At 40.3% G+C, this 15,001-nt stretch overlaps 1 protein-coding gene across 1 annotated transcript in view; it reads left to right on the forward strand.

Moving 5' to 3' along the window:
- The window catches only part of igf2r (insulin-like growth factor 2 receptor), a 218,934-nt gene that overhangs the window by 97,154 nt on the left and 106,779 nt on the right, over positions 1-15,001 (forward strand). Inside the window, exons 17-21 of the mRNA XM_043696288.2 lie at positions 3,115-3,230; positions 4,716-4,878; positions 5,211-5,387; positions 8,530-8,631; positions 11,680-11,781. Coding sequence (XP_043552223.2) covers positions 3,115-3,230; positions 4,716-4,878; positions 5,211-5,387; positions 8,530-8,631; positions 11,680-11,781 — 660 coding nt within the window. The remainder of the gene's footprint in view (positions 1-3,114; positions 3,231-4,715; positions 4,879-5,210; positions 5,388-8,529; positions 8,632-11,679; positions 11,782-15,001) is intronic.

Consider the following 15,001-nt stretch of genomic DNA (forward strand, 5'->3'; position numbering starts at 1 on the left):
TGCCCTAACGTCATCTACATGCTTGGTCACCTTCTCAAAAAACTGAGGTTTGTGAGACACGACCTGCCCTTGACGAAACCATGTTGACTATCTGAAATCAAATTGTTGCTTGCTAGATAAATCTTATCTCTTATAATTCTTTCCAAAACCTTTCCTACAACAGAAGTAAGGCTCACCGGTCTATAATTACCTGGGTCATCTCTGCTGTCCTTGAACAAGGGTACAACATTTGCAATCCTCCAGTCCTCAGGTACTAAACCCATAGACAATGACGACTCAAATATCAAAGCCAAAGGCTCTGCTATCTCCTCTCTAGCTTCCCAGAGAATCTTTGGATAAATCCTATCTGGCCCTGGGGACTTGTCTATTTTTGCTCCTTCTAGAATTAATAACACCTGTGTGTAACTAACCTTGATCCTTTCTCGTCTAGTATCTTGTACGTCTTTCTTCTCTACAATATTTTCCTTTTCCTGAGTGAACACCAATGAGAAATGTCCATTTAGCACCTTTCCGATCTCTACAGGGTCCACACTCAACTTCCCACTTCTGTCTTTGGCCCTATTGCTACCCTAATCATCCTTTTATTCCTCACATACCTATAGAAAGCTTTAGGGTTCTCCTTTATTTTATTTGCTAAAGACTGCTTGTGTCCTCTCTTTGCTCTTCTTAACTTTCTCTTTAAATCCTTCCTAGCTGATCTGTAACTCTCCATTGCCTCATCTGTACCATCTTGCCTCATCAACACACAAGCCTCTTTCTTCTTAACAAGAGATGCAAGTTCTGTAGTAAACCACGGTTTCCTTACCTTATCACTTCCTCCCTGCCTGACAGACATACCTATCAAGGACATGCAATATCTGTTCCTTAAATCAGCTCCACGTTTAGATTGTCTGCATCCCCTGCATTTTGCTACCCCATTCTATGCATCTAATTCTTGCCTAATCGCATAATAATTGCCTTTGCCCCATCGATAACTCTTGACCTGTGGCATGTACCTATCCCTTTCCACTGCTAAACTAAACGTAACTGAATTGTGGTCACTCTCTCAAGTGCTCACCTGAACTACATCGAACACCTGGCCTGGTTCATTACCTGGTTCATTACCATTCCTGAAGAAGGGCTAATGCCCGAAACGTCGATTCTCCTGTTCCCTAGATGCTGCCTGACCTGCTGCGCTTTTCCAGCAACACATTTCCATCTCTGATCTCCAGCATCTGCAGACCTCACTTTCTCCTCATTACCAAGCACCAGATCCAGTGTGGCCTTCCCTCTTGTCAGCTCTTTGACATGCTGTGTCAGGAAACCCTCCTGATCCATCTGACGTACTAGAGCTATAACATTCCCAATCGATGTTGGGGAAGTTAAAGTCCCCCATAATGACCACCCTGTTCCTTTCACTCCTCCCCAGAATAATGTAGCTAATCCTCTCTCCCACCTCCCTGGAACTCTGCGGAGACCTATTTTTTAAAAAAAAATCCAAGAAGTGTGACCCCTCCTCCTGTTTCTAACCTCAGCCCACACTACCTTAGTAGACGAGTCCTCATCAAAAGTTCTCTCGGCCACTGTTATACTATCTTTCACTAACAAGGCCATGCCTCCCCCTAAAGGATGAATGTGTTGGCTTTGGAGGGATTCCAGGCAAGATTTACCAGAATGATCTCTGGGATGAAGGCCTTGTCATATGAATGTGTACTGGGTGTGTACTCAATGGAGTTTAGAAAGATGAGCGAGGGTCTCATTGAAATACTCAAAATATTGAGGCCTGGATAGAGTGGACATGGAGAAAATCTTTCCACTAACGGGAAAACTATGACCCAAGAGCACCGCCTCAGTGAAGGGACAATCTTTTAGAACTGTCATAATTGTGCAGCACAGAAACAGATCCTTTGGTCCAACTCGTCCATCTGGATTCGATATCTTAATGAAGCCCCACTTTGTCAGCGTATGGCTCTGTAGACCCTTCCTATCCATGTACCCATTCAGACACTCCTTTTAAATCTTCTAATTAGATTAGATTCCCTACGGTGTGGAAACAGGCCCTACAGACCAACCAGTCCACACCGATCCTCTGAAGAGTAACCCACCCTGACCCATTTCCCTCTGACTAATGTACCTAACACTATGGGCAATTTAACATGGCCATTTTATCTGACCTGCCCATCTTTGGACTGTTGGAGGAAACTGGAGCATCCGGAGGAAACCCGCGCAGATACGAGAGTGCAAACTCCACAGTCTCCCGAGGCTGGAATCAAACCTGGGGTCCTGGTGCTGTGAGGCAGCAGTGCTAACCACTGAGCCATTATGCTGCCCCATTGTACCAGCCTCCTCCACTTCCTCTGGCAGCTCATTCCACACACTGAAAATGTTGCCCTTCAGGTCCCTTTCAAGTCTTTCCCCTCTGATTAAACCTATGCCATCTAGGTTTCTTTCCCCTCTGGGGAAAAAGACCTTGGCTATTCACCCTATCCATGCTGCTCATAGAATCATGGACTTATATAGCATGGAAACCCTTCATGATCTTGAATCTCTATAAAGTCACCCCTCCAGAGAAAATAGCCCCAGCCTATTCAGCCTCTCAGTTAAGCTCAAACCCTCCAATCCTGAAAGCACCCTTTTGTGAACTCTAAAAGTTTGATAACATCCTTCCTATATCAGGGAGACCAGAATTGAATGCAGTATTCCAAAAGTGGCCAAACCAATGTCCAGTACAGCTGCCACATGACCCCTCAGCTCCTATGCCCGATGGCAAGTGTACCAAATGTCACCTTCGCTACCCTGTCTACCTGTGACTCTACCTTCAGGGAACTGTGAACTTGTACCCCAAAGTCTGTTTGTTCAAGTGAGGAGGAATTTCTTCAGTTGAGGGTGGGTAATTGCCGCAGCCTCTTAGCCAAGTCATTTGTGTGTCGTCAGAACAGATCTTGATCAGTACGGACATCAAAGGATGCATGAAGAAGGCAGGAAAATGAGATTGAGAAGCCTATCAGGCATGATCAAATGGTGGATCAAGCTTGGTGGGTCAAAAGACCTAATTCTGTTCCTATATCTTATGTTCTTTTGTATTTAATAAAAAGTAGAAAGTTAATGCTGCAATTAGTTGCCTTTTATCATTAGGAGGAAGATGAGTACACTTACAATTTCAAGTGGTATACACAATATGTTTGCCCTGAAGTGCCAATAGACTGTATCGTGACAAATGAGGTTACAAAGCAACAGTATGATCTGTCAAGGTAAGAATGCAACATTGATGCATTTAATGTCGGTATATCTTAAGTTCATAAACTACACTTCAATTTTCCATCTTTAAAAAATTGATCCTAGCAAGGTGTTGTAATCTGCAGTTGCAGGATTTAAATAAAGTTTGCCTTTAACCTTCACTTTGCTCACATTTTATGTCTTAAATTATCATTTGGAGATTGCTTCCTTCTCTTTTAGCTGAAATTGTACCATTTAATAGGTTGGAATTTTCCAACACTGCTAAAGTCATCTAAACTATGATAGAGTTGGAAAATGTACTGTAGGTAACTTGAGTGCATGAATTTGTGCAGAATATTGTAAGCTACTATAAAACTATAATGCTGAAAGTTTTGGATTTAGTGGGTTTATCTACTCACTGTGGACCAGTGGTAATGTCACTGAATTAGTAATGTAGAGCTTCATGTTGATATCCTGGGGCAATGGTTTCAAAGCTAGCCAATGTTAGTAAATAGCAGATGGTGAAATTTGAGTTCAATAAAAAGCTACTATCAATTGTCGTAAGATCCCATATGGTTCACGAATGTCCTTTTTAGAGAAGAAAATCTGGCATCCTTATCTGGTTGGCCTACACGTGACTCCAGTTCTGCAGCCATAGGATTGACTCTTATCTGCCCTATGAAGTCCCTCTAGCACGCTACTCAATGGGCAGTAAATTGGTGCTCGGTCAGTAACACCTGCATACAAGTAACGAAAAATAAAACTAGGGTATCTTATTCTACTTGATGTGGAGTAAGAGGTATTGGGGGTAAAAGTCAAAAACCTAGAAAGATTTAGGGCTTGTTTACCACTCCACGTGCTTTTAGTTAAATTCTGATAACTGAACAGGTCTTTACCCAAATAATTCCTTGGGGCTATTGTCCTTTTAATGTTCTCCCTCTGAACTGAAGACTGAGAATCTTCACTTAGATAAGTCTTTTGGTAAATATCAATTCTGAAGTTTGTGTTCAGCATTCAACTGCAGTTTAGCCATGTAAACTGTTATCTCTAGATGACATGTTTATGTGGGCTTTTCATGTAATTTTCCCAAAAAACTCAATTTGACAGCCTTGCAGATTTCTTCATTATAATTTTAAAATCTGTATTGATTTGGCACCATGCAGGCTGATCTGTTTTTCCATTTTATTGCTTAGTTGGCCTGGTCTGTAATCAAACTTCTGTTGTGACCAACTAAAGCTCATCAAGTTGGAAGCCAATCCTGCACATCCTCTAATCTTCAGTAGACAAACTCAAGTATTGATATTGCTGCCTTTAACCTGGAAATTTGGCACAAAGAGCTATGGTGTGTCATCTGAAGGACAGCAACTTAGATTGCAGGATGAGGTCCGAAACATTGCTTTACGTAAAGTTTGCAGCACTATGGGGCTTTTGGGAGGGTGAGGGAGGTGGTGAGTAATCACAAGACACATGTTCCAAATCTTTGAATCTTTTGCACCTTTTGAAAAATCTCTTCCACTTAGATTATCAAAGTCCGAAGACAGTGATGAAAGTAACTGGTTTGCAATGGACACAACATCAAGTAACCACAAGAAGTATTATATCAACGTCTGTAGACCTCTGAATCCAATTCCAGGATGTGATCGCAATGCGGGAGTCTGCCTGATGGAGTATGAAAGAGATTTTGTAAGGGTGCACATAAATATTAATTCAAGTTGCATTTCTAATGTAAACTGTTGGCTTGTTAGTCAAGTGTGAATTTAAGATTAACCTGAGCTTGTTTAGCATATTGTAACAAAATTAACCAAATGTGGTCCCTTCATTTTCATGTTTAAAATAGTTAAGCAATATACCATTATTTGAAACTACGTTCTCTGAAACTGCTGTTCTGACAATTTCATTTGCCTTTATAACTTGGCAAACTTGTCAACTCTTGGTTATAGATTTTAACATGGTAGAAAACTTAAACTAGTGTTAGGAAGATACAATTGGTTATATAAAATTTGTTTTATGTTTAGGATGCACTTTATGAAAAAGTATCCATTAGCAATCTGGGTATTGCCAAAAATGGCCCCAAGCTAGACACAGATGGACGGATTATTTTGGAATACGTAAATGGTTCGGCATGTGTGAATTCCGATGGTAATAAAATCTCTTACATCACCCGTATTCACCTGAGTTGTTCAAAAGAACTGGTAAGGAAATTTCCCTTTTACCACCTCTTTACTTTACAACTATTTAACAATGCCTAGTTTCCAAAGCAGCGGAATATTTCATGGCATGTAGGAACACATTACTGCAGATGTTGGAATCTGTTGAAAACAACAAATTCTGGAGATCACAGGGTCAGGCAGCATCCATGGAGAGAGAACAGCTAACATTTTGAGTCCAGATGACTCTTCACAACTGATCAGGATGCTGCCTGACCTGCTGTGATCTCTGGAATTTGTTGCTTTAATGCTTGTCAGCAAACTTGTCCTGGTTTTCTTTCTAATATCAGATTGCTGTCGTCATCATCTTGTACTGTTTTGCCTTCCTAATCAGATATTTGCTAGTTACTGACTTAATTTTAAATCAATCAAATTTCTAAAGGTTGCTTCAGTGTCAATTTTTAAACGTCTTTTTCCTAACCTTTCGCATATTTACCAGTAACTTGGGGTCATCCTATAATTGGATAAGCAATGAAGTAGCATCATGTACCATACAGAGGGAGAAGTACTTTAGAATAAGCTTATGAGAGACTCCATAAACTCAGCACTTGTGATGTGACCCTATCATTGCTTTCCAGGATATGACAAATCCTAAGGAAAACCTTATTGGAATGTAAGGCTGTGCAAAGATGACTTGCAGTTTTTCAGTGTGCTGTCTTACCCCTTGGCATGTCCTAGAGCACTTGACAGTCAAAAAGCTACTTTATGGGAGATTAAGCAAATAAATGCAGCAGTTCATTGGTACACATTGAAGTTCCACAAATAGGACAGATGACTGCAGATAATGCCTAGAGGAAAAATCTAGGTAGTGCCGTGGTTTCTTTTATTCCATTCACATGAGCAGGACCAATGGAGTCTCATTTTAACATCCTTCTGCTAGATGTCGCTTTGGCCAGTGTTTTAATCTCCCATTACTGCAAGTTCGTATTGAGGTTGTTCTGCAAAAACCTTTTGATTTGAGGTAGATTGGCTCAGTTAAATTCTAACTTTTACTCAATATAGTTTTATCAGTGGGGAAACCTGATGGCAAACTTTCAACTGTGGTCTTGCACTTCTCATCAATGTAGGAATAAGTAATATTCATTGTTTTAATTTTCCAAGTAAACTTGTAAATCATGTAATTAGGCCATGCCAACAACATGTGTTGGAATTTGAAGATAACAAGTCCACGTCTCTTAACTCGCCACAATTTGCAAGTCCAAGTATACTCCATATTTTGTTTGGGTATAGTGCTTCATTTAAATATTAGTAATAGTAATTAGTAAGAGTTTAACACACTTAAACATTGTGGAGTTGAAAGCTTTTTGTTTTGCAGTCATTAGATTTGAGACACTGGAAACAGTTGAGCAAAGGGATGTGTATAAAGCATGAGAAGAGGATGTTAATTCGTTGGGTCATAATTGGCATGGAAATAAAGCAAGGCGAAAGTGAGGACTGCAGATTAGAGTCAAAATGTGCTAGAAACGCACAGGTCAGGCAGTATCTGAGGAGCAGGAAAATTGATGTTTTGTGCAAAAGCTTTTCAGGATTGAGGCTGGGAGTCTGAGGTGGAGAGAAATGTGAGGGGGGCGCTGGGGAGGCGGTGGCGGGAGAAGGGTAGCTGAGTGCAATAGGTGGATGGAGGGGGATAATGGTGATAGGTTGGAGGGGATGGTGGTATAGATAGGTAGGAAGGAAGGTGGACAGGTGAGACAGGTCACGATAGCGGTGCTGAGCTGAAAAGTTGAAACTGAGATGATGTGGGAAGGGGAAATGAGGAAACTGGTGAACTGTTCAGATCCAAATTGCGTTGGTCTGAATGTGGTTTGGAGTACACGTGGGAAGAGTTGGTTCCATAGGCATGCACTGAGAAAAGAGATGTGGCTGTGGTAGTGAGTCTGTTTCACCAGTTTCCTCATTTCTTGTCCTCCCACCTTATCCCAGTTCCAACCTTCCAGCTCAGCACCGCCCTCATGGCCTGTCTCACCTGTCCATTTTCCTTCCCACTGATCTGCTCCACCCTCCCTCTAACCTGTCACTATTACCCCCACCTCTATTCACCAGTTGTACCCTCAGCTACCTTCTGCCCCCAGCCCTGCCTTCATCCCTTTTATCTCACCACCCCCAAGGCTCCAGCCTCATTACTGAAGAAGGGCTTTTGCCCGAAACATCATTTTTTTTTTCCTGCTCCTTGGATGCTGCCTGACCTGCTATGCTTTCCCAGTACCACATTCTCAACTGGAAATAAAGCAAGACCAATTGTATCAATTCTCAGACCACATGGCCAATCAGCATGCTCCTCTTTTGCTATATAAAATGGTATCCCTTTGCTCGACTGTTTCTGTTCCCCCAGTTCTGAATGCAAGGTGTAATATTCAACTTTGTTTCCTTTTAACAATGTTTGTTTATATTTAACATGCTTCTTGGAGTTTTTTTTTGCTTGTGCTAATTGTCAGGTTAGAGATAGAAATGCAGTCAGTAAACTTAGGGTGAAAGTGAGGGCTGCAGATGCTGGAGATCAGAGCTGAAAATGTGTTGCTGGAAAAGCGCAGCAGGTCAGGCAGCATCCAAGGAACAGGAGAATCGACGTTTCGGGCATAAGCCCTTCAGGAATGAGGAAAGTGTGTCCAGCAGGCTAAGATAAAAGGTAGGGAGGAGGGACTAGGGGGAGGGGCTTTGGAAATACGATAGGTATTTTCTATTGCATTTCCAAAGCCCCTCCCCTAGTCCCTCCTCCCTACCTTTTATCTTAGCCTGCTGGACACACTTCGCTCATTCCTGAAGAAGGGCTTATGCCTGAAACATCGATTCTCCTGTTCCTTGGATGCTGCCTGACCTGCTGTGCTTTTCCAGCAACACATTTTCAGCATAAACTTAGGGTACGCAGCATGAGTTCTGATCTTTGTTTCTAATGTTTGGAAATTGCATACAATACATGCTCATATGTTTGGGAAAGAACTTGCTGACTTGGCAGCCCTGCAAATTACCCCTTTGATTTTAGTATTCTGTTGGGATAAACAGAAATCACGTGTAGAATTAATGTCAGGCTTGACTTGATTGATAGTATTATGTATTGCTTTGACAGTATAGCTTTGCATTTCCTTGTGGGATGACCATGCTAATGGTTTTAATTGTGTACTTTCTCTAGTCCTCTGGTCCAAGGTTCATTGATCATAAAGATTGTGTGGTCACATTCCTGTGGGAAACTGGAGCAGCCTGTCCTATAACAACAGCTGAAGCTTCAAATGAGGTAAAGACAATGGTTGTGTTAACCAAGAATGCTAAATTTAGTCGTGGATTTGAATGTCAATCCTATTATTGAAATATTCTTTTTGGAACTTATAATTTTTCTATGAATTTAATGTGTTTGCCTTGAAATCTCTCTCCTGGCTGTAATTCAACGTAAAACCACTTAAAAGTGCGCATTTGTCCAAGTTCTAACTTGTGCCAAGACCCCGTCATGCCATCATCATTATTTTCAGACCTGCATCAGCAAGTTTTTATTGTTGCAATGCCTTAGTTGTAAAATTAATTTTTAAAGCCCTCCCTGACATTACCCTTTCCTGAATCAAATATTCTCAAGTCGAGCAATCCTCTAATTTCTGCTTAAGTACTGGCTTCTTGAATATTCCAGATTTTCTTTATCGCAGTGGTTGTTCCTTCAGCTGTTTAGGTCCCATAAGGCCTGCAGTTCCCATCCTGAAGCTATCCACAACCTGTCTTTTTAGAGATTCTGGAAAATGCTTGTTTGATAAGACTATGCCTTCAGAAAGCACCTTCCAGTGCTTTGCCATATTCAAGTGGTGGCACAACCAGTTTTTGAATATTTGTATTTTAGACTTGTCAGTGATTTTTTTTAATCATTTGAAGTGGTGTGTAGATGTGGGTGTACCTTTGAGAGTTTATGCAGCAGAACTACTGGACACAGCACAAAATGTTCTCAGTAAGGCAACAATGTAACATTTGATTAGTTTGTTGCCTGGAGACCAGCAAATTTAAATTTGGCCAATCAGTTCAAATTATACCCTTAAAAAGCCCCACCAATTTCCAATCTAGTTTGAATTGAGTGTATTGACAATCTTAAAAGCCAATGACACAGTCCGATGCTCAGAGGTATAAGACTGGGAATGTTGAAAGGTTGAGAGGAAAACTAAGTTCTAGCATTCCAACCAGTCAACAGACTGCTTGAAGAAAAAAAAACCTCTAAGTATCTTTTTGATCAGTAACCTGTGATGCAGAAATTCCTAAGAAGGAGAAAAAAATGACACAAGAAGATCCAAAAACAGCCTACAGCTGCCTGGTTTTGAGATTTAAAAAGTGTTATTTTGTAAGTCTTAATTGGTAGTTTTATCAGACTAGTATTATAGGATGGAAGGTAAAAGGTTAGAGAAGAAAATTGTAAATAGTGGTTAGTTAATTATTCTGTTATACTTTAAGACATAAAGTTGTCGATTTTTACTTGGTTCTTGGCCACTTGGATTTTTACAGATTATTGCACAGAGTAAATCTTTTGTGCTGCTACATATGCCAGGAGAGTTTACCATCTGCCATAACAGAAGGGATGTTTGTTTCTGGCTAGGCTGAAATTATTTACTCATTCCTACTTGCCCTCCAGTTGGAGATGAGCTACCCTTGTATCACGTGATCCACAGGGTGTAGGCACCCCACTGTTTGAAAGGAGTTCCCAAATTTAGATCCAGTGATAGTGAAGATTTGGAGAGAACTCCTAGTTGGGGTAATCTATGGCTTTGAGAGGAACTTGCAGGTGGTGATTCCACGCACTTGCTATCCTTATCTATGGGTAGAAATCTGTTTGGAAGGTGCTGTTGAGGGAGCCATGGTGAGTTATCGAAGCACATTTTGTAAATGGTACACAATACAGCCATGGTACATCATAATTATTAAAGTTGATGGATGGGATGCGCATCAAGTAGGATGTGCTGAATGGTTTAAAGTTTGTTTGAACAATGCCCAACCAGGCAAGTGGAGGGTATACCATCATACTTCAATTTTTGGATGATGGACAGTCTCTGGGAAGTCAGGAATCAGTTATTCATGGCAGAATTCTTAGCCTCTGACTTGCTGGTAAAGCTATTGATGAACAACACTGGTTAGAAGCTGTCTTGTTGGAAATGGCCAGAACACAGTAATATTACTTGATGTTAGAAATGGAAATGTGTTGCTGGAAAAGCGCAGCAGGTCAGGCAGCATCGAGGGAACAGGAGAATCGGCGTTTCGGGCATTCTTCATTCCTGAAGAAGGGCTAATGCCCGAAACGTCGATTCTCCTGTTCCCTAGATGCTGCCTGACCTGCTGCGCTTTTCCAGCAACACATTTCCATCTCTGATCTCCAGCATCTGCAGACCTCACTTTCTCCTACTTGATGTTATCCACATCTTAGCATTTTGATATGAACTACTTCAATATCTGAGGGATCTTAAGTGGTGCTGAGAGATCAAGTATCTGCTCTTCTGATTAATTGAAAATAAATGATGAAACAGTTGAAGATAGTCAAAAAAAAGGACACTACCTCACATATATGACTGAAAATTGTCAATTTTCAGTCCTGTTTTACTTGTTTCACCTTTTTGAAGTGTCCGGAACTAAGGGTCAGAGTTTTAAAAATTCGACCTCTCCCATTTCATATGGAGACAAGAATTTTTTTCCCTCGATTGTTGATCTGAGGGACAGATTTTTGATTGACAACTGAGTCCAGCATTATGATAAATGGACAGGTAAATGGAGTTAGGCCACAGTCAGATTAACCGAGATCTTATGGAATTGGCCCAAGGGGCCTAGTCCTGTTTCTAATTTTGTGTTCTTGTTACTATGCCATTTTAGTTTACCAAAGGCATACAAATTTTATTTTATTGTTGCATCCACATAGCTACAAAATTGACTAATTATTCTGGTTTCGGGCATTGACGTGAATTGTTACAGTTGCTTTTGTTCTCGAGTGTATTGAGATTTCATTAAAGTTACTTCCCATGTTGTTCTGATATCTGACTTTGGAAAATTAAACACCAGATTTGCTGCTGCTCTTTGAAAGTAACAATAAGTGAATCTTCTCCAGCAACACAACTCAATGATCAGACAATTCAGATGTTTAGCCTAAATTTGATAGATTTCAATATCTCTGGAATTTTCTGTTAACACATCATTGTTAGTGATTGTAGGGCCAATGACAACCTCAATGGAACTGATTGATACTTTTTGTGTAATAAATGTGTCTTTATAAAACACTTGTGTTATGGTAGATCAAGTTGCTCGACTAAAATACCTATGATTTTCTTTCTAGAACTGTTCAGTGGAAGATCCCAACTCTGGTTTTGTCTTTAACTTTCTGCCTCTGGCTTCAGACACCGGTTACTCAGTTACTGGAAACAACATGGTATTTAAGGTTAGAACCCTGGAGATTGACTGACTGCTTTGTTATTAATTTTTAAAATTTAAAATATCTGCAAAATGTGTTCTTTGAGTTGGAGTAAAGAATGATGGAACACTTCTAGCTAATAAGACTTATTTCCTTCGGTTTGATTTGAGGTCTCGTTTTGTGTTTCTTTCAGATGAATAAAACAATTGTATGAATTTTGAGAGCTATTTATTATACTTGAATTTTACTTTGTGCTTTTGAATTGGACGTTTCTTTAGGCCAACTATGAGGGGAAAACTTGCATCAGTCAGTATGATGTATTTGAGGCCTATGGGAAGGAAAGAGCAATAGTACATTTTCTCACCCATCAAATCAAAGAACGAATAATAAACAGAATCTAAGCTAAGTAATACTGGTTAGAATATTTCATTCCATGCCCAAAGAAGGATAATGACTGGTTAAGGAGTAACAAAATAGGTAAAACTAACATTTTTAAAATTGTAATTTTGAGCAATAATTAAAATCTGAAGAAATAAACTTTGAATTTAAGCTAATTTTCAGTGCCAGAAGAGGAGTTTGGCTGTGATTAAGATAGTTATTTAAAAAGTGATTGTAAAAGCTTCTATAGAAATGTGGGAAAGGATTAGGCAGAGACTAATCCTTTATAGGCAGAGACAGGAGAATTTATGTTAAGAGAATTGGCAAAGAAGCTAAATAAATCTCTCTGAAATATTAAGGTTCAAGGGTCAGGGTGTTGAACTGCAATAAATTAGTATTATCAAAAACAAAGCAGTTTAAGACAACTTAACAGAACTAAGTTGAAGACCCCAGGACCTGTTTACCCTCATACTTGTGTTGAAAAAGCTGATTACTGACAGTGGAAGCAATAGTGATGCATAAGTGTTTCATCTTTTAAACTTTTAGCAATTGTTCATGCTGCCTGAATTTGAGCTTGAATGTAGCCCCATTGTTTAAGGAAGGTGTGTGTGAAAAGAGAGCTACAGAGGCAGCACAGTGGCAGTGGTTAGCACTGCTGCCTCACAGCGCCAGAGGCTCCGGTTCAATTCCCGCCTCAGGCGACTGACTGTGTGGAGTTTGCGCATTCTCCCCGCCTGCTCCGGTTTCCTCCCACATTCCAAAGATGTGCAGATTAGGTGAATTGGCCATGCTAAATTACTTGTAGTGTTAGGTGCATGGGGTAAATGTAGGGGAATGGGTCTGGGTGGGCCTGGCTGGTCAGTGTGGGATTGTTGGGCCGAAGGGCCTGTTTCCACACTAAGTAATCTTATCATCTAATCTGTTGACCTCATGTCAGTAATCAAGAAAATATCAGCATCTATTAGTAAGATGTGGTTAGTAGATGTTTAGAAAGCAACTAGCCAGTTGGACAATGTCAATAAGGATTTACGAAGGTGAAATCACATTTCAAAAACCTGATGGAACATTTAAGGATGTTACAAACACAATTTAAGATAAATCAATGGATATGATTTATTTGGATTTTCAGAAGGTTTTAGCTGAAACTCTCATGAGGTTAGTGTAAACAATTAAATCCCATTGGGATTGGAAATAACATACAGGGGTTGAGGATTGTTTAATGGGAAGAAAACAGTAGAAATGGGTCATTGAGCTGTGACCAGTGGGGTACTAAAAATATCGGTCCTTGGGCCATGCTGTTCGTTCTGTCAATGATTAGATGCACTAGTCAATTAGAATATTTCAAAGTTTGTCAAGTGATTTGGGGAAATTGAGCATTGAGGAGGATGCAAAGAGCCTTGAAGGGAATTTTGATGGGCTGAGTGGGTAAGAGCATGGTAGATGGAATATAATGTAAGTGCAAGGGTAACCATTCTAGTCGGGAGAATAAAGGTGCAGTGCATTTCTTAAATTATCAGACTGGAAAGTGTTGATGCCCAAAGGGACCTAGGTCTCCTTGTTCATAAGAAAGCACTTTGGAAGGCAAGTAGTGTGTTGTCCATTATTGTAAGAGGATTTGAGTGCAGAAACAAAGATGTCTTATTTCAATTGTATAGATCACTGAAAGCACAACTGAATTATAGCAAGGATATATTTGATAGAGGGAGCACAGTGCGAACTCACTAATTTGATTCCTGAGATGATGAAACTGCTCTTCAGGTTTGGGAAAACTGGCCCTGTGTTCTCTGGGGTTCGGAAGAATGAGAGGCTATCTCGTAGAAATGTGAATTCTTTTAAGGATTAATAGATGCAGAAAGGATGTTTCCTTTAGCTGTGGGGTCTAGAACCAAGGTATGGAGTCTCGGAATAAAAGATATTTAGCACTGAAGTGAGGATGAAGTTCTTCGATTTCTCAACCCCAGGGGGCTATAGAAACTTAAAGTTTACAGTCAAAACTTTCTAGTTACTATCTAGGGATAGTGTGAGAATATTATGTTTTAGATGACCATGATCAAGGATAGTGGAGTAGGTTCAAGAGACCTCACCTGCTCATGTGCCTAATTGTCATATCTTAGTATTAACAGATAATGCACACTAAACTGTTCAGCAAAGTACAGAAAGTTTATACCATTTTTGGTACTTTCACACTCTAGTTTGAGATGTTGCTTCCATGAAAACACTGTAGAGGTCAGAGGGGCCAAAGTGGAGAATTCAAATGACAGAGGATCAGGGTTGCATTTGCTGGTAAAGATTGTTACACAAAGCATCCACCCAATCCATGTTTTTGCCCAAAAGACTGGCAATTAAATTGGGCACTGCATAGTGATATAGAACACAGTTCAGTACATCAGGTTTGGCAATATATGTGGCGAGAAAACATTTAACATTGAGTCGTGATCTTGCTTTGTTTCAGATCTTCACCTACAGTTTATTTAAATTCAGTAAATAGCTTTTCACCTGAAAAGTGTGTTTGGGCTTTTGGGTGGTGAGCGTGCAGGAGGAGAAATGCCAGGTTGTTCCATCTCTTGGTGCTTGATGATGTTGTAGGGAGGGGTTAGCAAATGTGTCACAATGTAAATGGTTACATCCAAAGTCTGGGAGAGGACGGAAAAAGGTGCTTGATAGCAGCACCACAATGGACTTAGAACAGATGTCACGTTCTCCAGCCTTAATGAAAAGCTGCTACCCTGAAGTGTCCTCTGCTTCAGCAAAAGGTCATTGACTTGACCTAATGAACTGTTGGCTTCTCATACATACGATCAGATTTGTGTACTTGCAGAAGTTTCTGCTTTTAGGTCACCACTACTGTTGTGTTTCATAGAGCATACTT

This window comes from Chiloscyllium plagiosum, unplaced genomic scaffold (genome assembly GCF_037043375.1).
Source record: "Chiloscyllium plagiosum isolate Xiang-an unplaced genomic scaffold, Cpla_swu_hap1 HiC_scaffold_10, whole genome shotgun sequence".
Classification (NCBI taxonomy): domain Eukaryota; kingdom Metazoa; phylum Chordata; class Chondrichthyes; order Orectolobiformes; family Hemiscylliidae; genus Chiloscyllium; species Chiloscyllium plagiosum.